The sequence below is a fragment of the Ceratotherium simum genome, chromosome 22 (assembly GCF_057802395.1).
Source record: "Ceratotherium simum simum isolate JZ-2026a chromosome 22, ASM5780239v1, whole genome shotgun sequence".
NCBI lineage: Eukaryota > Metazoa > Chordata > Mammalia > Perissodactyla > Rhinocerotidae > Ceratotherium > Ceratotherium simum.
In genome coordinates, this window is record NC_141921.1 from 31059604 (window position 1) to 31087092 (window position 27489).

A 27489-nucleotide genomic window follows, 5' to 3' on the forward strand; every position below is an offset into this window, starting at 1 on the left:
GAAACAAAAGAAAAAATAAACAAGTGGGACTTCATCACATTAAAGAGCTTCTACATGGGTCGGCCTGGGCCGGCCCGGTGGCGCAAGCGGTTAGGTGCGCGGGCTCTGCTGTGGCAGCCCGGGGTTTGCAGGTTCGGATCCCGGGCGCGCACGGACGCACTGCTTGGCAAGCCATGCTGTGGCGGCGTCCCATATAAAGTGGAGGAAGATGGGCATGGATGTTACTCAGCAAAAAAAGAGGAGGATTGGCAGATGTTAGCACAGGGCTGATCTCCTCACAAAAAAAAAAAAAAAAAAAAGAGCTTCTACAAGGCAAATGAAACCAGGATCAAAATGAATAGGGAACCCACCAGCTGGGAAAAAATATTTGCAAACCATATATCTGACAAGGGATTAATCTCCATAATATATAAAGAACTCACACAACTGAATAACAAAAAAAAAAACAACGCAATCAAAAAATGGGCAGAAGAAATGAACAGACACTTCTCCAAAGAAGATACACAGATGGCCAATAGACACATGAAAAGACGCTCAACATCACTAATAATCAGGGAAATGCAAATCAAAACCACACTAAGATATCACCTTACACCCGTTAGAATGGCTATAATCACCAAGACAAAAAACAACAAATGTTAGAGAGGCTGTGGAGAAATGGGACTCCTAATCCACTGCTGGTGGGAATGCAAACTGGTGCAGCCTCTATGGAAAACAGTATGGAGACGCCTCAAAAAATTAAAAATAGAAATACCCTATGATCCAGTTATGCACCCCTATGTTCATCGCAGCATTATTCACTATAGCCAAGACATGGAAGCAACCCAAGTGTCCCTTGACTGATGATTGGATAAAGAAGATGTGGTATATATATACCCTGGAATACTACTCAGCCATAAAAAAAGACAAAATCATCCCATTTGCAACAACATGGATGGACCTGGAGGGTATTATGTTAAGTGAAATAAGCCAGAAAGAGAAAGACAAACAGTGCATGATTTCCCTCATATGTGGAAGATAAACCAAGACACGGACAGATAGAACTGTTTGGTGGTTACCAGGGGCTAGGGGAGTGGGGGGTGGGCACAAGCGGTGGAGGGATGCACTTATATAGTGACTGATAAACAATAATGTACAACAAAAATTTCACAATAAAAAAAAATCATTTGACCATATATGCGAGGGTTTATTTCTGGCTCTCTATTCTATTTCATTGGTCTATATGTCTCTCTTTATGCCACTACCACACTGTTTTGATTACTGTAGCTTTGTAGTAAGTCTTGAAATCAGGAAGTGTAAGTCCTCCAACTTTGTTCTTCTTTTAGCTATTATCGTTTAAAAGGTTCCATTCTATTAGAAAATGCTAAGTTGCAATAATTGGAGGCTTGGGTGAGAAAGAGGGAGAAGTTGAGGCTGACTGAAGTTTTAAACTTGGAAGGCAAGTGTCTAGCAAAGCCACTAGCTGAATGGGGAAACCCAGATGTGGTTGGTGGGAATGCATTAGTGCAATGTGGGTCATGGGGAGTCTGAGCGCCTTATGGGGCATCCATGAGGAGATGTCCTTTAGGCAGTTGGAAATGTGGTCTTAGAGTTCAGGAGAGGGGTGAAAGCCCAAGAGGCAGATGGGGGGTCATCCTCATAAAAGGAATCATTAGAAGAAGGCATGGACTTTTAGATAAGAGGGACGAGGGTTAGAACAAAGAGTTCGAAGACTGGTGAGACAGCAACATCTTGGCCCCATTCCACTCACACACCTGATATGTGTGCACTTTACCATATTTCATTGACTCAAAGGTGCTACTGATTTTAAGATCCCATTATTTTACGTACCACTAAGAAAATATGCTGTCGATAATTATGACATGCTATTTATTGACTATGAGGCACAACTGATTTCAAAGATACAAAAAGGTAGGGAAAAGGATACATCTTAGAATTAATTAAATAAGATATACGCCAGGCACTGTGTCAGGCACCATGGGGAGGGGAGTAGGATGCAGAGATGGAAAAGACCCTGCCTTCAAAAACTTCCAATCTCATAGCGACACCTGCAGACACTTCTACCACAAGACTGACTGGAACAAGTGCTCCAGTGCAGGCACCAGAGCTGCTCTGAGATCAGCCGCTGCTTGTCAAGTATTTATAGGAGTTATTAATATAAGCAGAATTGACAGCCATGTCTTTCATGGGATTTCTAGTCCTCCCCCTCCTTTTCCCTGATGCCTGAAATTTCTAGGGACAAAGCCTTTCAAACCAGTTTTGAATGAATTGAGATAACGAATTAAAACACCACATGGTGAGTGTTGAATTGGTACGACTCATATAGAAGGCAGTTTGGCACTATCCAAATACAAATGCGTTTGCCCTTTGACCTTGCAATACCACCCTAGGTATATATCTTACAGATATACTCACCCACATGGAAAATGCCATATATACAAGGTTATTCATTACAGCATTGTTTGAAATAGCAAATAATTGGGACTAACCTAAGAGCCATGGGTAGGGCACTGGTTAACTAGATTATGGAACATTCATACCATGGATCCCAGATCAAGGAAATGCTTGATGCACAAACAGGGAAAAGATCTTTGACGTGCATTATTAAGTAAAAAATGCCAGGTGCAGAACAGTTATAGTAGACTACCACTTCTATTAAAAATGGGGAATAAGAAAACATATCTACAAATGTGCTGTGTACGCATGAAGAAAGTCTAGGATACACAGGAATCTGATAACAATGGTTATGGTGGGGGAGAGGGAGGTAGAGAATTTGGCAGAATTTGGGGTCAGAGAATGGAGCAGGATTTTTTTAAAGATTTTATTTATTTTTATTTTTTCCCCCCAAAGCCCCAGTAGATAGCTGCATGTCATAGCTGCACATCCCTCTAGTTGCTGTATGTGGGACTCAGCCCCAGGATGGACGGAGAAGTGGTGCCTCAATGCGCACCCGGGATCCGAACCCCGGCCACCAGCATTGCAGCGCACGCACTTAACCACCAAGCCACAGGGCCGGCCCTGGAGCAGGATTTTTTATACTTTATTTCTAAACTATGTGAATATGTTATCTAGTCACAATGTTAAATCAATTGAATTTTTAAAAATACCTCATGGGAAGAGTTAACCCAGTGACTGATTCCCACCAAAGGGTGAAAGTCTACTCTTCATTCATTCGTTCCTTCATTTATTCAATAGCCTATAGTAATCAGGAAACTTCTCTGGCAGCAATAGTTAACAAGTATTAAGCACGTACACTGTGCCAGGCGTCGTGCTAAGAGCTTTCACGTACGTGATCTCCTTTAGTCCTCATCCCCCCTATATGGTGCAGAGTCTAGTATTAGCAAAGGGGAAGTTGAGGATGAGAGAGATTGTTCTCGCCTAGAGTCAACTGCGAACATCCAGGCCCCACCATCCTGGGCCAGACCCAGTTCTGGGCACTAAGGATACCAAGACAAAGACACAACCCCTGCCCTCCTGGACTTAATAGTCTAGTCAGGGAGACAGGCATGTAAAACAGCAGATTCACAGACGGGTTTTGAGCAGGGGAGGGAGTGTTGGAGCACGATGCCTTAGGATTAAGGGACAAAGGGAACAGAGAGGCTGGGGACAAGGAGAAAACCTCTCCCACGACACCCTTTTGCCAAGGACAAGCCCTGTAAGCAGCAGTGGAACCCGGGCGGCGCCTATGTGGGAGACAACCCCTGCAACCTCAGAACCAACAATGAACAAAGGCTGCTGGTGCTCTGTGAGAACAGAGGAGATCTGACAAACGCCCGGCTCGTTTGATCAGTGTAGACATCCCTTCTGGACTTTGAAGCCTGAAGTGCTCTCCTTTAGCTGTCTACACAGATCAAATAAGCTGGCTGACTGCCATATCTCGACTTCACTTTGTGCTAATCCATAGTCACAGCCAGCTCCACAGCGATCCAACCGAACCATCTGAGCAGAGGTAAAAATAATTCTCATGGGCAAAGATAGACAGTTCCAAGATGTGACTATTAACTCCTTGCTGCCACTTCAGGAGGGAGTGGATTGTGAAGTTAGTTTCAGGAAGCTTCTAAGAAGGGAGTGTCTGCCCCTTTGTAAAGTGAAGCAGCAAAGCTCTTTTCTCTCCTTACAGTTGAAAGCCCTTCCTGTTCCAGGGCTCACGTACGACACCCATAAGAACTGACAATAAAGAGCTGTGGTCTGGCTCTCAGAAAGGCAGCCCCACCCTAAAGAACAGGGATCATCCCACCGCACACCTTTTTATTCGCAGGATCACTCTTGGGGAAACCTTACCCCAGCCCCCTCAGTCCTCAAGAGGCAGTGAGGATCTCAGGAAATCCTTGTCACAGAGACTGGCTGGACCAGGCATCTAACAACAAACCCAGAAGCTAAGTGGCATCATTAGGAAAGATTAAAAATCTACATGAGTTCTAACATCTTCGTTCCTAGCTGTGGTTTCCATGGAAATAGACATCTGCTCTAGGGAGAAAGAAAAGGTGGGGGGAAGCGGTGTAAGTGCTTTAAAATAATGAGTGTTTTGAAAGATTTATTTTTTTTTCCTGTCACAACATTAATAGTCAGAAATGTGAGATTTTTGCATGGCAATTTCTTGTATTTGAAAAAAATATGCATCAAATGGGTGGGACCTTCTGCAAACCTCCAGATCAAGTACAAAGACTTCAGGATAAAGGTTGGTTCAGGGGATAATAGACCTCTTGGCCTTGGGATCCTTGCTCTTGTGTGTTGCCCGCTAATCTGTCACCTTTCAGCGAGGTCTTACCCCCACCCCTTCTCTGGCCTTTCTAACAATTTGTGAGATTTTGCTCAGAAAACCGACAGATGGAAACACCTGGCCGTTTCATGGCTAAGTTAGGTCTGAGAAGGGGATGCCTTTCAGAGCTCAGAATTTGAATTATTCCTGGTCCTGTTCACACGCTAGGGGAAACCACTTAGATTGGGGGCGGGGGAGAGGCCGACCCCACACAAGAGCGATTGTTGGAGAAAATGCAGCAACAAGCATATTTCAGGCAACAGCACGTTGCTAATTGTTTGCTTTGTGTGGTGTGTCTGCTGTCTGTATGTTCCAGTTTTCATTGTCCCGGGCACCTATTAATTGTATGTATCTGTAGCACATCCCTAGTGACTACCTGGACATGAGGAGTCTTCTTAAATTAGGACTGTTGTTTCAGCAGAGTTGGGTCAGTCATATTTGTTTCTTGGTTTGGGGAGATGGAGCCCATTGATTAATAAAATGAAGGTGTCTTTCTGCCCAGTCAGGATCTCAAAGCAGGTGCATTGGTGTACTGATACAACCCAAGGGCACAGCCTTGGTCAGGCACACAGCCTTGTGGGGGCGGGGGATGGGAAGAGGAGTCTGGGAACCATGTTCATTTTATTTATTTTTCCTCTGGGCTTTTTGTGGGAAGACCGAGGCCAGTCAAGATAGCCAAGGTCAGACCAATATCCTTTGTGCCTCTGCTGTGCTTCTGACCTATCCAGGCCAGGAGGAACCGTGACCTTGTGGCTCCTTTGTTTTGATTCTTAAAAAGGCCCAGCACCACTCTGAGGAGCACGTGCTCCGAGAACAAAAGCCACACTTCACTGCAGTCTGTGGAGCCTACCACTGCTACTGCTCTTCCTTCCCTATCATCAGGCGAAAGGCTAGGCGGGACAGATGGAGTCTGCACTTAAGCCGAATGACTGTTAGAGCAGAGATCACATACCAGAGCCTCACGCTTTTCCCCCACTGGTCTCTGCTCACCAGCTCAGGGACCCTAGGATGGTAGCCGGAACGCACACAGTGAGGAAAAGGCCACGCCCGTGACCTGTTAGGGTTCAGTGGGTTAGGGATTATGACGATGTCACAATACAAGTGACCCGCGGGTGTCGAGGTAGGGCGCCGGGTCCAGGGGGACCTTACAAGGGCATTGTCCTGTGACAAGGGCTTGGGCGTCTTAGGTGGCGGCCCAGGGTGGGGCACCGGAGGGGCACTGCGCTGTCCGAGTGCTGCCCCTGGGGCGATGCGGGGCACGTGGCTCAACAGAGGCGGAGTCCAGGCGGCCACCTTCTGAGGTAGGAGGGACCCAGCCCTGCCCTTTTCCTAGTGATGGGAGAGCTGGTTCAGACCCAAGCCAGGGGCCAAGGCAACGCCCTCTTCCGCGGCCACACGACCGCCCCAGCCCCCGGCTCACACCTGGGGAGACCCCCATATGCCCCCACCCCTTGCATTGTCCTCCTGCCCGGCTAGACTGGACTACACTTCCCGAGGTGCTCCGGGGTCCCGAGGGGCGGGGCCCACTTGGGCTGTGGGGGAGGGGCTGGCACGTGCCGCCGCTCTCAGCCAATGCGGAGCCCTGCTGGGAGGTCACGTGCCACTGTTTGGCGCTTTTGTGCGCGCCCGGGTCTGTTGGTGCTCAGAGTGTGGCCAGGCGGCTCGGACTGAGCAGGTGGGTGCGGGGCTCCAGGAGGAGGCGGCGGCCGGCTGGGGGCCGCGAGGGGGACGCGGCGGGCAGGAGGGGCCGAGCCATGGCAGCGGCCTCCCTGCTAGAGGGCGGCGGGCGGGGCTGCGGGCGCCAGAGGGGCTGGTGGGCGGGGGTCGCTCCGCTTTGTGTGTGGCTCGGGCGGAGCCTCGGCTTTGTCCCTGCTCCCTGGGGGCGCGGCTGTCGTGGGGAGGGGGCGCGGCCAGCTGGGCGAGTCTCGGGCGTTAGCCCCGGGGTGCCATCGAGGAGACAATAGGGGGCGTGGGCCCTCGTTTGCCTCCCGCCTTCCCCGTGCAGGCGCGGCCTCGCTGGGGTCCCCATTGTCTGAAGGGGTGGGGCGGCGCCCCCAGCGAGCAGCGGCTTTAGGGCCAGACTGCGGACGGCCAGGGCTGCCCCCTCCCCGCGACCGCCTTCGCCCAGTGACTGTGGGGTCGCGCCCCAGAGCTAACACCCCAAGAGTGCTCTCCTGTCCTCGCGGCGGGGGGCGCGGACAGCTAGGGTGGTGGGAGCGAAGGGAGGAGGTGGCGAGCCGACGACCGGGCTACCCCACGGCCGGTTCCCAGGGCCCTCCCCACCCGCCGAGCCGCGGCGGGGGTGGGGGTAGCTTCGAGGTGTTTTTGGCGGGAGTTGGGGGGGCGTCCGCGCGCGGGGCGAGCCCGGGGAGGGCGGAGTTACCCGGTTAGGACCGTTAGCCCCGCCCACCCCTCCCCTTCCCACGCGCGCGGGCTGCGGGGAGTTGTGAGTTCCGGGAGATTCGAAAAGGCGCGGGGAGGAGAGGGGCGGGGCCAGGGGCCGGAGCGCAGGGCGTGCTCTGATTGGCCGGGGGCGGCCTGCCGCTTTTTCTCCTGGGCCAGGGCCACGCCCATCCTAGGTCCGGTGCTCGGTCTCATGCTCCGCCAGGATTAGACCTTTTCGCTGCCTCTGGTTTTAATTTCTAGCTGTTGGGAATTTGTAATCCAGCGTTTTTGATACTAGCCTGGGGGTCCACAAGAATCATAACCTTAAAAAAATCAAGAAGGGATGTAGAATTTTTCGTGACATAAGGCAGCAAATATTATAATCTAAAACCTGGAGGTTCGTAAAATTGATTAATTTTGTCCATTGTTGGACAGGGAGCTTAAGCCCCAAGAACAATAGGAGTTCACCATTATTGGTTACTGTCAGCTTGGGCGTTTTGTTTTCCACTATGGCAGACACAGACAAAGCAGGGGTGGGTATTTCATTCCACAATGAGTTGTAGGCAGTATTAAGATGGCTCCGGTCTCTGTTGAGTTGAATCTGGAATATCTTCTCACTGTTTGGGGGAAAAATTTAGAGTTTATAGGGGGAAACAAAATCTTGTGACTTAATCTCATGTAATTTTTTAAATCCAAGAGTTGTCTTTTGAACAGGCAAGCTCAGTTAACTTGATTTTCTGCAACCAATGTTATATTTAGTTCAGATTTCCCAGTGTTTCAGTATTTTATAGATTTTTGTAATTAGAGTTAATGATGTCTTAATTCCACGGTAGTGATTTTTCTGACATTGATTTATGTGGATGTGATTTGCGGTTCCTTTGGATCGATGACATAGAAACGCAAAGAAATTGATTGCATGCTTTTGAAAATTGTTTTCAGGGCTTTCCTTGCCAGTGGATTGTGTAGAATACACTGCCTGTCTCTTGTCTTCTGTTCACCATGGCTTCTTCTGGTATGTAATCTATTTGGAAAAGCTGAAATTGTGATGGGCTTATGATTTTAGAATAGGAGATAGCTCAGGTCTTAAGCCTTTAATTTGGCACTTGTATTTTAGTCTTATCAAAAAATCTATTTTAGGGGCCGGCCCAGTGGCGTAGTGATTAAGTTCACACGCTCTGCTTCAGCAGCCTGGGGTTGGCAGGTTCAGATCCCGGGCTCGGACCTACGCACCCTCATCAAGCCATGCTGTGGCAGGCATCCCACATATAAAGTAGAGGTAGATGGGCATGGATGTTAGCCCAGGGCCAATCTTCCTCAGCAAAAAAAAAAAAAAGAAGAAGAAGAAGAAGGATTGGCAACAGATGTTAGCTCAGGGCTAATCTTCCTCACCAAAAAAAAAGAAAATCTATTTTGTAAATTGGAGAATAATTAAAGAAGAAAAAATGATTATCGCTTGAATGTACTGAGAGGTCATAATTAATTGTTTCATTATTAGACGATTTGGCTTGGTCTAAAGCAAAACTGGGGAGTTTTGCACAAGTCGTTCTTTGGTTCATGAAAGTGATTATCAAATACTGATGTCTCAGAATGGTATTTGTTAGTCCAAAAATGTTGAGCTTTGTTTTTCTGGGAGGTGGTAGTCAGATAACTTGTTGCCTGCAAACACAGCTTCCTCATCAGTCCTAATGCTATTCATTAAATTGATTTGGTTTTTAGAAAATTATAGAACAGTTTATTAGAATAGGAAAACCCTGTTTTTCTGAATACATTATAAATATCAAATCCAGATATCCAGGTGAAAGAATTGGAGAAGCGGGCCTCAGGCCAGGCTTTTGAGCTTATTCTCAGCCCTCGATCAAAAGAATCTGTCCCAGAATTCCCCCTTTCTCCTCCAAAGAAGAAGGATCTTTCCCTGGAGGAAATTCAGAAGAAATTAGAAGCTGCAGAAGAAAGACGCAAGGTAAACATCACAATTGACAGAAAACGGGTATTTATTCATGTAATGTGGCAAATCAGTTTTATTTCTATAACAGGAGGAAGACTGAACTGTAGTTACACACTGATTACAACTCTCTGAGAATAATATATCCCAGTGGCTGGAAGAACATATCTATCAGCCATCATTATTGAGCTCCTATTATGTCCCAACTCCTGTACTTATATTTTTCTCCTTTAATACAGTGACCCAAAGGGTAGGTTTTGTCTGGGATACTGAGATTAGAAAATGGTCTCTGGAATATTAAGTCATTTTCCCAAGTCATATAGCTAGTAGAACATTGGAGCCAGAATTCAAGCCCAGGTCTGTCTGAAACTTAAGTTCGTGCTTCTCATACTTTCTCTTTGAAAAACAGATTTGTTGGTGGATGATTCTTTTTTTGTCTCTTTAGGTTTTGGGGGGGTTTTTTTGGCTTGTGCGTGAGGGGGGTTGTTTGTTTTGTTTCTTGAGAGCTGTACAATAAAGACATTTTAAATTGCCAGTAATGTGATTGTGTTGCTCACTGTGCATACTGGTATTGTGGCAGCTTTTCTCTTATCTAAGCAGTTCTGTGATAAAGTAGCCATCTTTAAAAAGAACTAATCAGAAAAATCAACAAATATTAATTTTCTTGTTATAGGAAAATTAGGAACCACAGACGTTTGTAAATAAAAAATGAAAAGTATTCCTTATCCTACTGCTCAGAAATAACCATTGTTAACACGTTTGTGTATTTCTTTTTATTCAACATTGTTCTATTCATAACTTCTCTTTTAGTACCCCTTCCCAGCAACCCTGATTGGGGTGAGTGGGATTAATTTTAAAATTAGGAAAACTGGGGCACCAAAGGATGAAGTAGTTACCTGCCCCCAGCCAATACAGCTAGTGCAATTTGAAGTCTAGTACACTTAACCACACAAATACATGTATAGGCCCCCTTTTTAAGCCGCTGTAGCATGCGCCATGCACCTTTCAGTGCCACGTGCTGTATGTATGTACACTGACCCACCGTCTACACTGCGAATCGTTTCCCCAGGAAGAGTGGCAGTTTTGGCCACAGTACACCTACAAGAGATGCAGCCAAAGGCTGGACAGAGAAGTTTTTTTAGGAATCAGCCCTGGCCCTGTGGTCGTTAGCGTGTGCTTTACGTAGAAACTGGCTAAATGTAGTGAAACTCTTATCATGACTGGGATTTTGTAGAAAAGAAGGAACAGAACCAGTGGCAGATGCTCTGTCGTTTTCCTGCGAGTCAGTGCTTCCAAACACAACAGAATCTGTTTGGTAACAGACTATTCTGAGTCCGTTGAAGGAGGCACACCGTGGTGACAGAGCTCCAGTGGTCTAGAAGTTAATGCAGCTTCCACAGAGAAAAGCTAATAAGCTTTTCCTTGAAACAAATCCTCCTGGCTTAAATAGTAATCTGGAGGCTTAGTCTTAAATTTTCTATCATTCATGTATTTTCTTTTTATCAATTTATTAATTTTTTTATAATCTGATTTTCTTTGGGTAGCCTTTGAAGTTAAATAACCAACACTCTTTACAATAAAATTCCATTCCTAAGTGTTTATCACTTAAGTCATCTTGATACTGTTAAGCAGTAAATCTTATAAGGCTTTCCTTAAGGAATAATTGGGCAAGAATCTCTGAACAAGCGTGAGCAGTTTTCCAAAGTAAATACAAACACTAGAAAGAGTATGATTTTGATAGTATTTTGATAACTGATAATTCAAGTCCTGACTTCAGTATCATTTAAAGAGATCTAATTTTCTGCCTCTTTTCAATCCTCCCAATTAATAATTTCTTCTGTAATTTTAACTAATGCTAAATACATTTTAGAGAGCCTAGCCTGTTAAAATTTTTTCCAGTCCCATGAAGCTGAGGTCTTGAAGCAGCTTGCTGAGAAACGAGAGCATGAGAAAGAAGTGCTTCAGAAAGCCATAGAAGAGAACAACAACTTCAGTAAGATGGCGGAAGAGAAGCTGACCCACAAGATGGAAGCCAACAAAGAGAACCGAGAGGCGCAAATGGCTGCCAAACTGGAGCGTTTGCGAGAGAAGGTTGGTGTCTCAGCCTTGCTTTGAGAGAGGCTAAGAGCTTGCAGTTGGATGCACCATTGAAGTGGCTTGAACTGATTGCTTTAATCAAAGGTGTTTGGTGTCTTTGTCATCGACTTTGGGGCTTAACATCTTAAATGAGAAGTATCTTATTTTAAAATTAGATGGCATATTCAATAATTTCCAGCATAATTGCACATTCTTTGGAAGAGCAGTAGGAGGCTTAGTTGTTAGGTTCCATGAGTAATCCAGGAAGTTTGAAGGTGATGTCTTAGAACTCTAATTATGTGATTCCCATAGTATATCATTTTTATATACGTGTATATAATGGTATGTTATAGGTGTGCTCATGCTGTGTTGGGCCTCTTGGTGGGCATGGCTTGGCAGGCTTTTTATCTGACTGCTGACATATACTGTTTCTTCACAGGACAAGCACATTGAAGAAGTGCGAAAGAACAAAGAATCCAAAGATCCTGCTGATGAGACTGAAGCTGACTAATTTGTTCTGAGAACTGACTTTCTCCCCCTCCCCTTCCTAAATATCCAAAGACTGTACTGGCCAGTGTCATTTTATTTTTCCCCTCCTGACAAATATCCTAGAAGCTGATGTAGGACTGTATAGGTAGATCCAGACTGTAAGATGTTGTTTTAGGGGCTAAAGGGGAGAAACGGAAAGTGTTTTGCTCTTTTTCTAAAGTGTTGAAGTCTTTCTAATGTAGCTATTTTTCTTGTTGCATATTTTCTACTTCAGTACACTTGGTGTACTGGGTTAATGGCTAGTACTGTATTGGCTCCGTGAAAACATGTTTGTGAAAAGAGTATGTAGTGGCTTCTTTCAAACTGTTAGATGCTGAATATCTGTTCACTTTTGAATCCCAATTCTGTCCCGATCTTACCAGATGCTACTGTACTTGAATGGTTAATAAAACTGCACAGTGCTGTTGGTGGCAGTGACTTCTTTCTATCCAGGTAATAAATTGTCAAGTGATAGAGACCCTCCTAGTGTATATTTGTTCCAGATGAGGCCTTTGGGCTGGCAGAAATACCCAGCGCACACATCGCTGCAAGTTCTCTGTCTTCGAGTTTCTCCTGCAGAGTTGTTTGCATTGTCTTCATCCACAATTGTCACTTTGTTGGGGTGCCCCGGCCCAGATCAGCTGTTACAAGAGTCTTTCAGATGTTTATTTGCAAACAGGCATTTTTTTGTTCTTGTGTCCCTTTTAAAACGGCAGATTAAAGGCACAAATGGTGTTTCTAGAGAACAGTTTAGAGGAAACTTTAAGATCTTAGAGATATTTGATGGCTTATTTGCTTTATATTACAGCTGGGGATGGGAGTGCGTCCTAATACTTTCCTGCTATAGAAGCTGTGAGTCAAGAATCAGAATATTAATAAAACTTTCTGTGCCACTGTAGGAACTCCTGTGAGGAAATAAAGGGAGCCTTAGTTTCCGGAGGAGCATTTGACTTGGGTGGTTCAGGTTGGCGTCGCTTCATCTTGTATCCAGAGGCTGTAATGCTCACAGTTGTAATATTCACAGCATTGCCTCTCACTTCAAGGAAAGCCTTTGGCAGTTTTCCTAGGTTATTTAGGAAATAGCCTTAAATACGTATGAGTATTTGCTTCTCAGATATCTGTATAAAAGCTCTTGGAAGCCACGTACCTGTAGTGAGAGAGTTTGCGGAATGACTGCTGATACTGCAGTGGGTCTGCATGTCAAAGAGTGATAATAGCCTATCTTAACCTAACTCCTGTGTCATTAGGATTTAATGAGTGTGTGTGTCTGTACAGAGAGCGTGCTTAGAACTGTGTTTAGTCAGTCTTTAGCACTATATATAAATAATGATAACTATTATCAACCAGAGGCTAGTGAGTGAACCAAGTTTATACTCTTGAACTGGAAAGGGTTATGCAGCTTTTGTGTGCCTTGAATTGACTTAGAAATTTACTTAGACCAAAATGATCAACTTCACAGTTCTGAAAACAGCTGAATTTTAAGAGTTCTGGCCATGTAGGGCAAACAGGAACCAAATCAAGTGTAGTTTAGTATAACAATAGGTTCAGACAATATCCAAACAAATAGGACAAGGTGAGGCTTGTGTGCAGAAATTCAGCATTGTTCATCCTCGGTCTCTGACACATAGTAGGTGTTAGAGGTTTCCATGGGTGAGATGGTGCCTAGGGGAATCGAACACACCAGTGCTGAGTAGCTGGGATATAAAGACGACCTAAAGATAGAAATTTGGAGTAATGATGCTAGGTGTCCTGCAGATGGCAGTAAGCTTTTGTTCATATAGGACATGTGGGGAAGGGAACAGGACTCCAGAAGAAGCAAGAAAAGGGTCAAGATGAGCCTGAGGGAGGACCCCAAGTTAGTTACATCCAGACCCATGGTGGCCCTGGCTTAGTATCAGAAAGTGGTCTTGAGCTCCTATTTCATGACAGTGATGTGTCACAGGGGCAACTGAATCTTACCCACAAATTCAGAAGCCCTGGTTTTTCTATTTGACCTGACCTTTGGAGAAACACTTAGTCCTGTGCCTCAGTTTTCTCCTGGATAAAATGGGAAGGTTGAGCTGGGTTGAGTAATTTTCACTCAAATTCTTTGCATGTAACTTCAAAGGAAGGAGTGGTGGGTGCCCAGGAGCCTCTGGGGAGTGAGTGTATGCGTTCCTGGGCCTGGGTGTTCTCTTTCCTATCCTCAGAGTGCATTTCCTGGCAGCACTTCTGTTACAGGTTAGTCCTGTAAGGCCAGAGTGGTTTGACTGCAGCCTGGGGGCTGTCACCAAGGAGCACACTCCCTTCCCTTTGGCTTGAGTGGAAAATGAGGCTTGCCCCTTCTTCCTCAGGCTTTTGTGCTCAGACATCATGATTGACTGGCTTCAGTGGAAAAGAGGTTTGAGGGATGCAAAAAAGGCCCTTAAATCCACATTTAACCAGCACCTAGAATGTACTCCACGTTGGGCTATATGCTAGCAATGAAAAGATGAAATGGGGGCCCAGCCAGTATGTGCTTATTTATGCATGAAGCAGGAGGAGAGTTGTAGAACACAGCTGAGGATGCTGTTCTCGACCATACGCTTGTACTAAAGAAGTGTTCTTTAGTGGTTTGGTGGAGGGAGTAACCACAGGCTTTGGTGGTCTGGGAAGCTTAGTAGAGGGGGTAAGACTTGAGCCAGTCCTTTGAGAAGTCAGATATGGATCCAAACGGTGATTAAACCCTTGGCAAGCACATAATTGCAGCATGCAGAGAACCTGCCATAATTACTGGCTCATGGTGGGCTCTCAACAAAGCGCCCTCGCCTTTTTCCTAAGCAGTGGAGACGTTAGAATATGGGGATGGTAGTGTTCAGACCAAAGCCATTCTGAGGGAGAGAAAATGGAGGCAGGTTGGGGAGGAATTGGAGAGAGAGCACAGTGGAGGCTGTTGGAGCAGCACAGGGCTGAGGATGAGGGTCTGAGCTGGGCTCTGGAACAACAGATGTGACAGACACCACACTGAGGAGCATGGAAACTTGCTGCCAACATGGGCAACAGGAGGAGGAGAAATAGACGACCCACTGCTGACTGGGAAAACAGTGCTGCCATAATAAGCTACTGTTCATTGAGCAGTTACTTCCCAGTGTTGTTATGTAGGTTACCTCATCAGGTCCAACCTGTGAGGTAGGGGCTATTATCATCTCCATAGTACAGAGAAGTAAACAGATTTAGGAAGGTTACATAACTTGCGCAAGGTCCTAAGCCGGTAAGGGTCTAACCTGGGCAGCCTGACTCCAGGCCCTGCACAGGGAGGGGGGCTGCTCCTGCAGCTTGGCATCCCCTCTGTTGTCCGCAACAATTTCCCTCTGCCCCAGATTCAACCAGTGCCACCTGCCCTAAAAGGGCAGTCAGTGACCATCTCTTGTTATTCTGGCATGCCCTTGAAGAGAGATCTCACCCCCACCCCCCAGCCTTTGTTACAAAGGTGTTCCTTTCTACTAAGTGTGTTGCTCTCCCGGTGGAGAGTTCTGATTTCCAGCGATGTTTTAGCACTGCGTGTAAATCTGTCCTCCCAGAAAACGGTTTGGCCCCCTTACTGTTAGTTCAGTTGTCCAAATCACTATTAAATGGATTCAATTAGGAACAACAAGAAGGTGAAGGCTGGCTCCTTAGAGGAGCATCCCCTCTTTGGGTGGAAGGTTGGATCAGGTGCCCTGAAAGCTCCCTTCCAAATCCAGGCCTGTGGTTCTGGGTCTTCTCTCCCTGGTGAGACTGCAGACCCCTGAGATCAGGGACCGTGCCTCGGGCACTCAGGATTCCCCCACTGAGCTGAACTCCAAGGCCCCAGAAGCATTGCTGGCGCTTAAGTCTCTTGCCGTCTGCCTCCTCCCTCTTTTCCCAGGTTGAACAAAGGTCCACAGTGTCCCTGTGACAGGCTTGTGCCAGTGGAAGCTGGTATTCTGCATTTATGTGGCACAGGGAAGATTTTCTGACTTGTTTGGTACATGCACCCAGATTTTTAAAACTTAGTTGTGGGGTTTGATGAGCTCTGAAAGACGGGGCTCTGGCCCATAGCTGGAAAGGCCCAGCCTTCTCCCCGTGTGGTCAGGAGCACTACCTTCCCTGTCCTTGAGTGCCAAGTCCTACTGGGGCAAGTGAGCTGTGAAATGGATCCGAAGGAAGAAGAACTGGAGGCCAGAGACTAGCCAGGGGGCCGTGGCTGCCACCTCAGCAGAATGGTGGGTGCGAGGGGGACTGAGCCTCTCAGGGAGCAGGCGGCCTCTGGGCCCAGGCTTCCAAACTGTGGCCTCCCACTCCCCTCACTGGCAAGAAGCCCCAGTATCACCTGGGGTGGGGGAGGGCCTTGGTGGGGGCTCCCTGCTGAGCCTCTTATGTGCCCTCACAGCTCTCTGTACTTCACAGCAACAGCTAATAATTATTTGCATTATCTCAATGAAACCCAGAACAACCCTGTGATGCTATCATGCCCATTTCATAGGGAAGAAATGAGGCATTGGAGACTTAGATTAGGTGATTTGCCCAAAGTGACATAACTAGCAAATGGTGGAATCAAACTCAAACTTTTAACCTCCAGGCTATACTGCAGCTCCTCGTGTATTACAAATGCAGTGAATTATTACGCAATTATTTGTTTCAAGTGTTTCTCCCCACCTAGAATGAAGGGTCCCTGAGAGCAGGGATTGTGGTTGTCACGTTCACCACTGGGTCTCCAGCACTGAGCCTGGCACATAGTGGAAGGCTAATAGATAATGTGCTGAATTGTATCATTTTGAGTGGGTAGGTGACTCCTGTAGGCCTTGGGGCACCTGCTTTGTCCTCGTCCTGTGTGGACCCCGTGGGGAGTCAACCCAATTTTCTAGAAGCAAAGGATGGCTCTGCCCTGGCTTTGCAGACTGGCCTCCGAAGGCATAATCCTTAATAGCATCCTCGAGACCCAACAGCACGAACTGGTGGCCTGCAGCCAGAGTTGGTTCGCAGACATGTCGTGTTCAGCCCTTACTGTGCTTTAAATTTTTGAATTAGTTGACAATTAATTCTACTTGAAAATCTGGTTTCAGGCTTATCTTGAAAAACAGGGAGATCTGGCCACCGTGGGCTCACGGTCCCTCTCAGACACAAGCAGCAGGCTCTGGGCAGCTGCTGCCCCCTTGAGGTGGCACATGCGCTCTACAGCTCTCCCTGGCTCTGGCCCACTGCTGTCCTTTAGAGGACTGCGGGCCCCAGCCGCAGGCCTAGAGTTTGCAGTCCCTGACATAGATGACAGCAACTCCGTTGGTCAGTCATTTTTTTTAGGTTAAAAGTCCAGTCAGTACAAAAGAATATATCATAAAGAGTGACTCACCTTCCTTCGACGTCCCCCAGCTCCCCTCCCTGGAGGCCACAGGTCCCTGTGTCTCCTTCCACAGACGTGCTGCATTTCTACGAGCACAGTCACCAAACACCGGCCGGCACCTCTTGTGGGCCACACAGCAGCTGGGCATCAGAGTCACGTGGCACTTTTTCAAAATATAGAGACTCAGGACCGTTGTCAGACCTTTAAGATAGAATTCCTAAAATTGGAGCCTAGGTGTCTAGATTTTTTTTAAGCCCACAGTGTTTTCTGTTGCTCAACCAGGCAGGGACCACTGTACTCAGGATGCAACGTCCCAGGCACAATTCCCACTCCCCAGTCCCCTGAAGTCGGGTGGAGATGGGCCTGGAGCTCCAACCATCGAGGCCGCTGCTCCGAGTTGTGCAGACTGTACCCTGCACTGGGCACCCAGCCGAGGCCAGAAATCTGGCCATACCCTCAAACCAAGGCGCGTTACACCCCCCACCCCCACAGAGGGGTAGGCACCACTTTCGAATTATTATGTCAACTGTTTGATGCAAATACAGGGAGACCTGTACTGTGATGTGGGGACACAGGCAGGGGACCCTCAGTCTGGCTGCAGGCCCAGGATGACTTTCTGTAGGAGGTGATGCTTGGGCCAAGTTTGGTATAGGGTTAGAAGCAAAGAAGGCACACCTCTACCCTGTACTTACTTCTTCCTCCCAGCTCACTCCACTCCACCCCCGAGCCCACAACTCCCCATGCTTATCAGGGGCCACTGACAGGGACACTTGAATAACAGTGTACATCAAGAAGGCCCCGGGGAACAGACTGGGGTGGAAGGAGAGATCCAGCCATGAGTCAGAGCAGCGTGCCTGGCCTGGGGCTTCTTGCGGTTAATTGACTTGGCATCTTAGGGGAGCAGGGATGCAGGAGCCTCATTCCTCCTGGTAAATCTTCTGAGAGGCTCTACAAAGCCAGAGTCCACCTCTCAACAGCCTGAATCAGCGCTATCAAAGAGCAGTCCCTGGACCACTGCCAATCCACAAACTGTCACTGGTCTGCTATGAGATAAGTACCGAAATTGAAAGTAAGCATTTAGAAAGTTTTTAACAATCCAACAAGGTCTGTTGAATACCATTCAAGTCGAAGCTAGTATTTTGCATCTTTTTTTAAATTTCATTTTATCTATTAACATTTTTTATTATAAAAAATACATAACCGGGGCCGGCCCAGTGGCTTAGTGCTTAAGTTCGAATGCTCTGCTTCACGGCCTGGGCTTTGCAGGTTCGGATCCCAGGCGCAGACCTATACATCGCTCATCAAGCCATGCTGTGGCGCATCCCACATACAAAAATGGAGGAGGATTGGCACAGATGTTAGCTCAGAGACAATCTTCCTCACCAAAAAAAAAAAAATATATATATATATATATATATATACATATAAAATGTACCATTTTAACTATTTTTAAGTGTACAGTTCAGTGGCATTAAGTACATTCACAATTATTGTGTAACCATTACCACTATCTTGTATATTTCTTTAATTTTACAAAAGTTTAAGTGCTCAGCAGATTTAAAAAAAATTTTTTTTTAATTTGGTTTGAGAAGCAGCAGCCTCAATCTTGACCTGTGGGTTCCCAAAGCCTCAAAGGTTTGGGGGAAATAGGCCCTAATTGAAGGGCTTGTACATTGTTTGGCTTCATTTCCCCAAACTGTTGAGTTGAGATTTGCCCCAGAGAGCAGCGTGGGCTGAGGCCCAGGCTCCCTTGGCTGGAGGAGTGGAGTGATGGGCACCACCCTGGAAGGGATGGGAAGAGGCATTGCGCTCCCTGGGGTTAAACAAAAGGTCAGGGCAGGATGAGGGCTCTCCCTGGGTGGGGCTGCCCTGTGCGCCTGGGCAAGGAGGCCCGATGGGACCTGCAGGGCGTTCTGGCAGGCTTCCATCCTGACTCAGCCAGCGGAGGCGGGTTTGTTTAGAATTCCAAGAATGTCAGCTCCAACTGGAAGGGCCTTCAGTGACCCCATTGTCTACCCTCTGTTTAGAGGAAAAACTTGAGGCCAGAGAGAAAGGACTTGCCCAAGGTTACAGCCAGTTAGCGGTGGTCCCAAATCTAGGCCTTTCCATTCCCAGGCAGAAGCAGGGCAGAGCTGTCTGGAGTCACAAAGGATGGGACTCAAGTTCTAGCTCTATTAGCTCTACAGGAGCCTGGGCATCTGTACCCTCATCTGTAAGATGAGGATGATCCCTCACAGCTGGCTGAGTGCTGAACCTGTGCTGGGTTTGAGGAAGGGCCTAGCACAGGTTGGGGGATGGGCAGGACAAGTCAGTCCCCTGCCCCTCCCTGTCCCTTCCCGCCCAGTGTTCCTCCTGCCGACTGCAGGGTCTTCTCAACCAACGGCTGAGGGGACAGAGGAAGGCAGACCCTCTCCCTCCAGACTGAGGAAAGCAGGGGCTCATAATCCACCCCACTGGCCCATCTGAGCCTTTCCCTCCCCAACTGGCCGTCTCTGTGCTTGACTCTCCTGTCAACTCTCTGGGCATCTTAGGCAAATTTTTGTCCTTTCTGGGACTCAGAACATTTGTAAAATGAAGGAGTTGAACCAGAACTCAAGAGTCCATTTTGAGGAGTGGGTGCTAAAGTCTGAATGCTTTAAATTTCTGTGTCTTTTCTGGGAGAGTCAAACTCCCAGCAGGTCAGACTGGGCTGCCGCCGGTTCCTGGCCACCTGCCTCTCTCTGTCGTTGCCTCTCTCTGCACTTTCTCCCTCCCTCCTGTCTCTTTTCTGGCTGAGGTGTTTTGAGTGCTTACTATTTGCTACGTGCTTTTTAAGCATTTTACATATTCCATCTTATTGAATCCTTAGAACATCCTTGTGAACTACATACTATTCTTATCCCATTTTCCAGACAAGGAAACTGAGGTTCAGAGCGTTACATCACTGACCCATAGGCTGGTCAGTGGGAGAGACGTAGGTGGTGCTCTCAATACCATTCCCCAGATGGTCAGTTCCCATTCTGGCCTGAATTCACCTGGTTCAAAATGGCAGGTGCCTGTTCTCACCTCCTCCCTCCTGTTTTCCCTAAATGGGCTCTGACTCCCACCCCAGAGCTGCCCCCGCTGGCAGGATCACCAGGGCAGTCAGGAGGAGGGTTTAGCTGTTGGTGGGAAGAGGATCTCTTGTTGGTTCCAGTTTCTGACTTGTATCTCAGGTATCATGTCTTCTACCCTCAATCTGCTTCATCTCCTTCCTCTTCAAATGTCCAAGAGCTGGAAGGTCCTCTAAGGGATTACCCAAAACAAGCCTCTCCATTCATTCATTTATTCATTCACTGAACAAATGCATATCAAGTCCTCTTATATGCCAGGCAGCTTTACTCCCTGGGGACCTGGCTATGCACAAGGCCCTGTCCTCATGAGCTTACATTCTGGTGGAGGAGACAAACAAGAAAAGATTATGATGAGTACTATGAAGAAAGTGAAAAGGGAGGATATAATAGACAACGACTGTGGCAGGGGGTGAGGTTCTCTTTTTCAGGTGGGCAGGGGGCAGTGCATTCCTGGCAGAGGGAACAGCTAGTGCAAAGGCCCAAGGGCAGGAACCAGCAGGTGTGAGGAAGGAGCTCAAAGGCTGGATAAGATGAGCATGCGGGTCCAGTGCAAGGGGGGTGGGCAGGGCCAGCCAGGCAGGCCTATGGGCCAGGACCAGGGGGTCGCATTATGTTCTGTGTGTGATGTGAAGCCTCTGGGAGCTTTAAGCAGGGGGTGATTATGTTTGTAAAGGATGCTTAGGCCACTGTGAGGAGAATGGATGTAAGGGGAGCAGGAATGGGGGAGAGAGAAATGAGGGTGGCTTGGGCTAGGGTGGGGTCAATGGGATGGCGAGTCAAGGTCAGATTCAGGATCTATCACAGTGGAGCCAATAGGATGCTGATGGACTAGATGTGGGCCATGGGGTGAGGGATGACCCCTGGGTTTTTCACTTGGGCAGCTGAGTGAATGGAGGTGTCATCTACTCAAGTGAAAAAGCCTGGAGAAGGAACAGGTATGCGGGATGAGCGTGGAGAGAAGCAATTGTTACATTTAACCATCATGGCAGACCTTGCTGGCTGCCCTCAGTATCCATTCTCTCCTTCTTTTTCATAACAGAAGCCTGAAAGTTTTTTTTTCTTTAAGCATTGACCTTTCTGTCCTCTCCTTCTGCCTTTTGCCCTTTTCCTATCCTCCTTTTTCCTTCCAGGAGTGGAGACATGATACTAGAGGTACAGCAGCCATCTTGTGACCACGAGGGTAAAGGCCACATGATAAGATAGCTAGAACAGGGAGATGGATGGAACTTGGGCCCTTGATAATATCACTGAGCTGACATAACAGTCTTGGACTGCCTTTCCTCCAGGTTCTTGTTGTGGGAGGCAAATTAGTCCTTGTTCAAGCCTTTGTGACTTTTCATTGCTTGCTGCTGCATGCAGTTATAGCTAATGGAGTCATGTTGAGTTTGAGATTTTGGAGGAGAAACCAGAATTCAGTCATTCGTTCAAGAAATATTTATTGAGGACCTACTATGCACCAGGCACTGCTGAGAATTCAGCAGTGAATAAAACAGGTAAAAATGCTTGCCCTTGAGGAGTTTACGTCAGGGAGCATAAGCGAGGCCATCTTGTTACACTAAATGGCCCCAGCCCCTTCTCTGTGTGACTACTCGCTGCTCTGCATGTACTCTAAATTACGTTCTCCTTATTTGTGGCCTCCACTTATACATGTACTCCCATGTAGTTTGATAAATTAAAACTTCGTTTTATGAGTTTCTCACCAGGAACAGGCTGACCACAGGCAGGAAACACACCTACTAGTTATCCATCACAGCTGACAGAAGAATGGAACAATGTAATGCCTAGAGCCCATCATGCCTGGATACCAACATCCCTGGAGCCCTCCTTACTGCCCATTTTCCCTATATAACTGCCTCAAGATTCTGTAATCCTTGAAGATGGTTTTTTGAGACATTAATCTGCCATCTTCCCCATTATGCTGGCTTATTGAATTAAAACTTCCTTTCTCGATCCCTAACTCATTGTGATTAATTGGCTCAGATCACGGTGAGCAGAGTGAGCCCCTTGCTCGGTAACATTTATATTCTGGAGTAATCTAGAAGCCAGACTGACTTCTGGGCTATGCATTTTCATTTGATCCAAAGGTGGTAAGATTTGAACTATAAACAGGTGACAGGGGTAAAATGTGGCATGTCGGTTCTCGCAGCCCTCCTAACCCGTCCATTATGTTAGCAAATCAAAACAGTCGATGTATTTCTCTAGTGTTTTCTATGAGCCAAACACTGGACTGCATTCTCTCTCTGTGAGGGAGGCGTTCTTATTATCACCTCCATTTTGCAGGAAGGTAAGCAAGCAGCCTCCGTGACACAGCTAATAAATGGCTGTGCTGGGATTTGAATCCAGGACTTTCTGACTCCAGAAACTCCACTGCACTCACTGACCCCCTGGGCAAACTCTAGGCCCTCTTTCCTGCTCCCCTTTTGCTTATTGTTTGACGAACCATTTCCTGATTCCCCTTTCTCCTGGCCTTGGACAGGGGCTGTTTCTCTTATTCATCTGTCCGTTCCAGGCACCAAACAAGGGCCTGGCACCCTTCATTCATTCATCCCACTTTTCAAAAAGTTTTCTCTGCGCTAAGTGCCAGGAATACAGGACAAGTCACAGAACAGCACACCCAGCCTAGGAGAGGGAGAGGCAATTAACCGGCATCACAGTGTGATGGGTGCTCGTAGGGTATCAGAGGGGCCAACAGAAGCACAGAAAAGGGCAACCAAGTCAGACTGAGGTGGTGGGGACCAGTCAGGGAGGGCTTCCTGGAGGAGTTGATGCCTGAGCTGAGTCCCAAAGGAGAAGCAGGAGTTGAGCAGGTAAAAAAGCAGTGGTGGGTGTTTCCGACAAAGGGAGCAGCATGTGGAGGGCTGAGAGAGGCGAGATGGCAGCATGTGGGAGTGACTGGGCTATGGATGGAGGAAGAGTAGGGAGACATGAGGCTGGGAGGTCACAAGGCCTTGTCAGCCAAGACTAGGAGTTTGGACTTGATTCGGAAGGCACTGGGGAGCCACCGATGGGCGGTGAGCAGGGTGGGTCCTGATCAGATTTATCTGGGCACTCCATTATACTTGCTGATGGAATGAATGAATGGAAGAAGAAATGATAATATGCATGTGTCCTGCAGAGAGGAGGGGGTGGTTAAATGATCTGACAGTGGAAGGACAGGCCAGGCAGACCCCTGGACACCAGCCAGCCACTTCTCTCACCTCCTCCTGCACGACTCCCCTGCCCAGGCCACCAGTCACTTGCTGGGATCTTTACGGGAGCCTCTGCACTAGCCCGCTGCTTCCGCCCTGGCCCCTACAGTGTGTTCTCCAAGGCAGCCCCAGTGACCCTCTCAAGTCGGGTTCTCCGCCCCAGCGCTCTGCCCAATGCCTTTACCATCTCAGCTACATCAAAATGGAAGAAGACATTGCTGTGTTTGTTATCCACAATGGCTCTGGCATGTGCAAAGCTGGCCTTAGTGGGACTGATGCCCCCAGAGTGTCATGGTAAACGTGGGACAGGACAGATATGTGGGTGATGAGCTCAGAGCAAGAGCAGTGTTCTGACCCTGAAGTGCCCCACTGACCTGGGCTGACATGGAGAAGGATCTAGCATCTCACCCTCTACGACAAGCTCGTGTTGCCCCGAGGAATACCCTGTTCTCTTTACCAAAGTTCCACCGAACTCTAAGACCAATAGGGAAAGATGACGCAGGTCAATACCCATAAGGTGTGCTGCTGCCCAGATCGAGTCCTCCTCCAGGTGGCTGTGGACTCTGCAGTGGTGCCGCCTCACAGTGCCTATTAGCGAGGGTTACACTCTGCCCTGCGCTGGCCTCTGGACCTGGCTGACCGTCACTTGAGAGATGACCTCATGGAAGAGATCCTGACGAGACGAGGTTACGGCTTCACTGTCACAGCTGAGAGGGAACTGGTGTGTGACGTGGAGGGAAAGCTCTGCTACATCGCCCCGGACCTGGAGCAGGAGACGGCCCCTGCTGTGTCCTCCTCTTCCTCCCCAGAGAAGGGCTGTGAGCTGATGGTCAGGAGCTCGCCCTGGGCAATGAGAGGTCCAGATGTCCAGAGCATCTCCCCCAGCCCTCCTTCTTGGGCTTGGAGTCTGTGGCATTTCATGAAACCCCTTTCAACTCGGTCCTGAAGTGTGATGTTGACCTCCCAAAGGACCTGTGTGCCCACCCAGCATTGCAGGGTGCCAACAGAATGCAGGGAGAAATCACAGCCAACCAAGAGGGTTGCTCCTCCAGCACTAAGAATCTGGGGTGGTGGTTTTCTTGCAGGCTGCTCTCTCCACCTTCCAGCAGATGCGGATCAGCCAGCAGAAGGAGGATGGGTCAGGCCCACCCACTGTCACTGCAAATGCCACTAAATGATGCAACCACAGAGTGTCTGTTGCATGAGTTCATTCACAAGTATAACTTTGTCCTGGCAAATATATACACTTATGTCAACCTCGTGAAGCTGGAACAGCTTTTGAGAAGAAACCTGCCCCTGATATTGAGATAAATATCAGCCCTGGGTTGTAAAATAAGTAAGTGTGTAAACAAACAAACAAATAAATAAATAAAATGTAAGTCAGATCCTGTCACCCCACTGCTCAGAAACCGCCTGTGGACTCCTCATAACACTAAGCATAAATCCAAAGCCCTCACCCCAGGAAGGCCCCGCAGGAAACTCGCTGATCTCGTCACATTCTACTCTCCGTCCTGCATCTTCAGCACGCCAGCCAAGGCCCTGCTTCACGGCTTTTGTCCTTGCTGTTCCCCCTGATCATCACACAAATGTCGCAAGGCCTTCCCTGATGACCCTCTCTAAAACAGCCACCTCCCTGCCCCCAGCATCACGCCCTATTTCCTTACCCTGCCTCAGTTTATTCATAGTATTCACGTATGTTCTCTTCTGCCCATTAGGAGATATGCTTCCGGAGGCCAGGGACTGTGTCTGTCCTGTCCCGTGTCCCTGGCACCTGAAATAGGGCCCAGCACATAGTAGGTAGGCTGCCCCATAAATACTTGTTGAAGGAGGATGCCTGGACCCCTGATGAACCTTGTGTGGCCCATACCCAGGAGTCACCCCGTTGCCACGACCTCTGTCTGTCTCCAGCTCCACTGCGTCTTCCACCAGCTGTTGGGGGAGAGTGGAAATTTCCACTTGAAGCTGGAAGGATAGCCACCTTCCCCGGGCTGGGCTAGACGGGCTGAGAGGAAATTTCCATGAACCATGTCTGGCAGCATGATGGAGTGGCCGGGGAGCCAGGGAGGGGCCAGGGGTGCTCAGGGACCTCTGTGCCTGCCCCCTGCCCACACTAGAGTGCAGGGTCTGTTTACAGATCTGCAGATCCGGAACTCCATCTGGGCTTATCACACACTAGGAGGTCCAGCCTCCTGCGGCCTGTGGTGTCCTCCAACCCTGGAGCCAGAAAGATCTTTAGCCATCATCAAGTTCAATCCCCTCCTTTTCCAGATGGAGAAACCGAGGCCCACAGAGGGGAAGCAATGTGTCCTAGGTCACACAGAAAGTAGTAACAGATAATGGACTCAAAGGCACTCTGCTGCCTGGGTCTTTGCTTCTCTTTTCTTCCATTCCTTTCCTCCCTCCTCCCCTTCCCTCCCACAGTCCTCCAACTAATTTTCCCCAAGTGCCATTTTGGGCTAGCCACGGTGCCATAGGCCCTGGGCTCCCAGCCTTGGAACCTCAGGCTCTTGAGGCCATGTCATTGCCGCTTCCTCCTGTCAGACTCCAGAGCTGCCTGCCCCTCCTCCCAACACTCTGTCCCTGCCGCAAACTTTGCCACACATTTAAAAATCCCGATGCCCAGGCTGCTTCCTGTGCCCATGAGATCGGAATGTCTAGGGGTGGGGTCCAGGCATCAGGATTTTTTTTAAAGATCTCTGGGTGATTCTATTTGCAGCAAAGTTTGGAAACCACTGTTTTAGCCTTGAATAATGGCACCCCCACCTCCTGTCCCTTGGCCCCCAGGCTGCAGACCACCTGGTGATATTTTTTTCTCCACATCTACTTTCTGGACACCTGGGCCTGGGCCCCAGGACAGACCTCAGCTGAGCCATCCTGTCTCCCTCCCGCTCCTGCCCTTTGCCAACAGGACTCTGGTCTGCCAGGATTGCGTGGTCTGACCTGCCTCACCAGTGCCAGGTACTCACTAAACATTTGCTGTTAATGACGTTAATAAATATTTGCTGTTAATGACCTCAGTCTGGCCAAGAAAATCCTTGATATGGAAGAAAGAAAAGGACTTTTGAGGTGAGGCAAACTTGGATTCTGGTACCAGCCAGTTCTGCTTGTTGTGTCTGGGTCTCAGTTTACTCATCTGTGAAGAGGGTGGAGCAGGCCTGAAATGCCTACCTTGTAGTTTGTTGTAAGGATCAAAGACACTACCTAAGATTTGTACAGGGCCAGCAGCTCCCAACCAGGTCCTCTGGGAACAGGCTGCTGTTGCCCAGATCGGGGGGAATGGTGACCGTTTCCACGGGTGGGAAGTGGAACCTCAGGAAGGAAGGTGGCTGTGAGCCTCCTGAAAAGGACCCTGCCCAGCGGGGCTTCCTCCCAGGACAGGGCAACTGCAGCAGAGGGGTGACTGGGGGGGTGCAGAGAGGAGGGGTGGGAGTCATAAGGGGTCAGCCAAAGAGTCCCTCCACCCTGCCTGGGAATGTCACGTGCTGTCCCTGGTGGGGAGTTCTCTTGGGAACCCACAGAAGCGCCCCCTGAGGACAGAATCAGGATTTGGGTACCTGCCGTGCCCAGAGGCACCAGTGCCCGATTACAACCACACCAGACGAAGAACACCTTTTCTACCTCTATATCATCCTTTTAGCTGTCAGGAAGGAGAAGCTTTAGACTGAATAGAACATGAAAACTTTGATCGCAAACATGACCAGACTTGTTAAGACCTGGAAGATGAGACTGTGATTGTCCACCTGAGAGGGAAAAGCTACAGGAGCGTCTCAAGCAGGAGCAAGAGTCTCCAGAGAAGTTAAAGGGGCTCTGGCCAGAAGGAATCCAGGGGCCGCCTGTGCCACGCAGAGTCGGCTCAGTCCATGACCGGTTCCTCTGGGATTTGTACTGTGAAGCCAGTCTGCGCGGGGCATTGATGGAACTGCTGCCAAAGGCCTGTGCGGCCTTGGCCAGGCCCCTTATTTCTCTGATCCTCCATTTCTCTAGCTGTGAAATGCCTCTGTTTTCAAAGGGCCTTGCCAGATTTTGCCAGTCTGTAAAAAGACCTGAGGTCTCTCAGTTCCAAGCGAGAAAATTAAATGTGTCCTGAGCCCAGAGCCTGAAACAAACTCTGGTAGACCTCAGGACGTCAGGCAGCGAGTCCGAAATCAGGCAGCAAGCTGAAAAATTATCTCCTCTGTAGCAGTGAGGAAATAAAAAGTTTT

The 27489-nt window shown here is 48.3% G+C and overlaps 1 protein-coding gene and 1 pseudogene across 1 annotated transcript; both read left to right on the forward strand.

The window, feature by feature from the left end:
• The first annotated feature begins 6355 nt into the window (after positions 1-6355).
• STMN1 (stathmin 1) lies at positions 6356-12117 on the forward strand. The gene is made up of 5 exons (XM_004425757.3): positions 6356-6434; positions 8084-8156; positions 8932-9104; positions 10986-11177; positions 11602-12117. Exons 2-5 carry the CDS (start codon positions 8144-8146, stop codon positions 11671-11673), a joined length of 450 nt encoding a protein of 149 aa, XP_004425814.1. The 5' UTR covers positions 6356-6434; positions 8084-8143; the 3' UTR covers positions 11674-12117.
• An 11663-nt stretch (positions 12118-23780) lies between these two features.
• Positions 23781-24606, forward strand: LOC147914123 (actin, cytoplasmic 1-like; annotated as a pseudogene).
• Positions 24607-27489: the final 2883 nt, after the last annotated feature.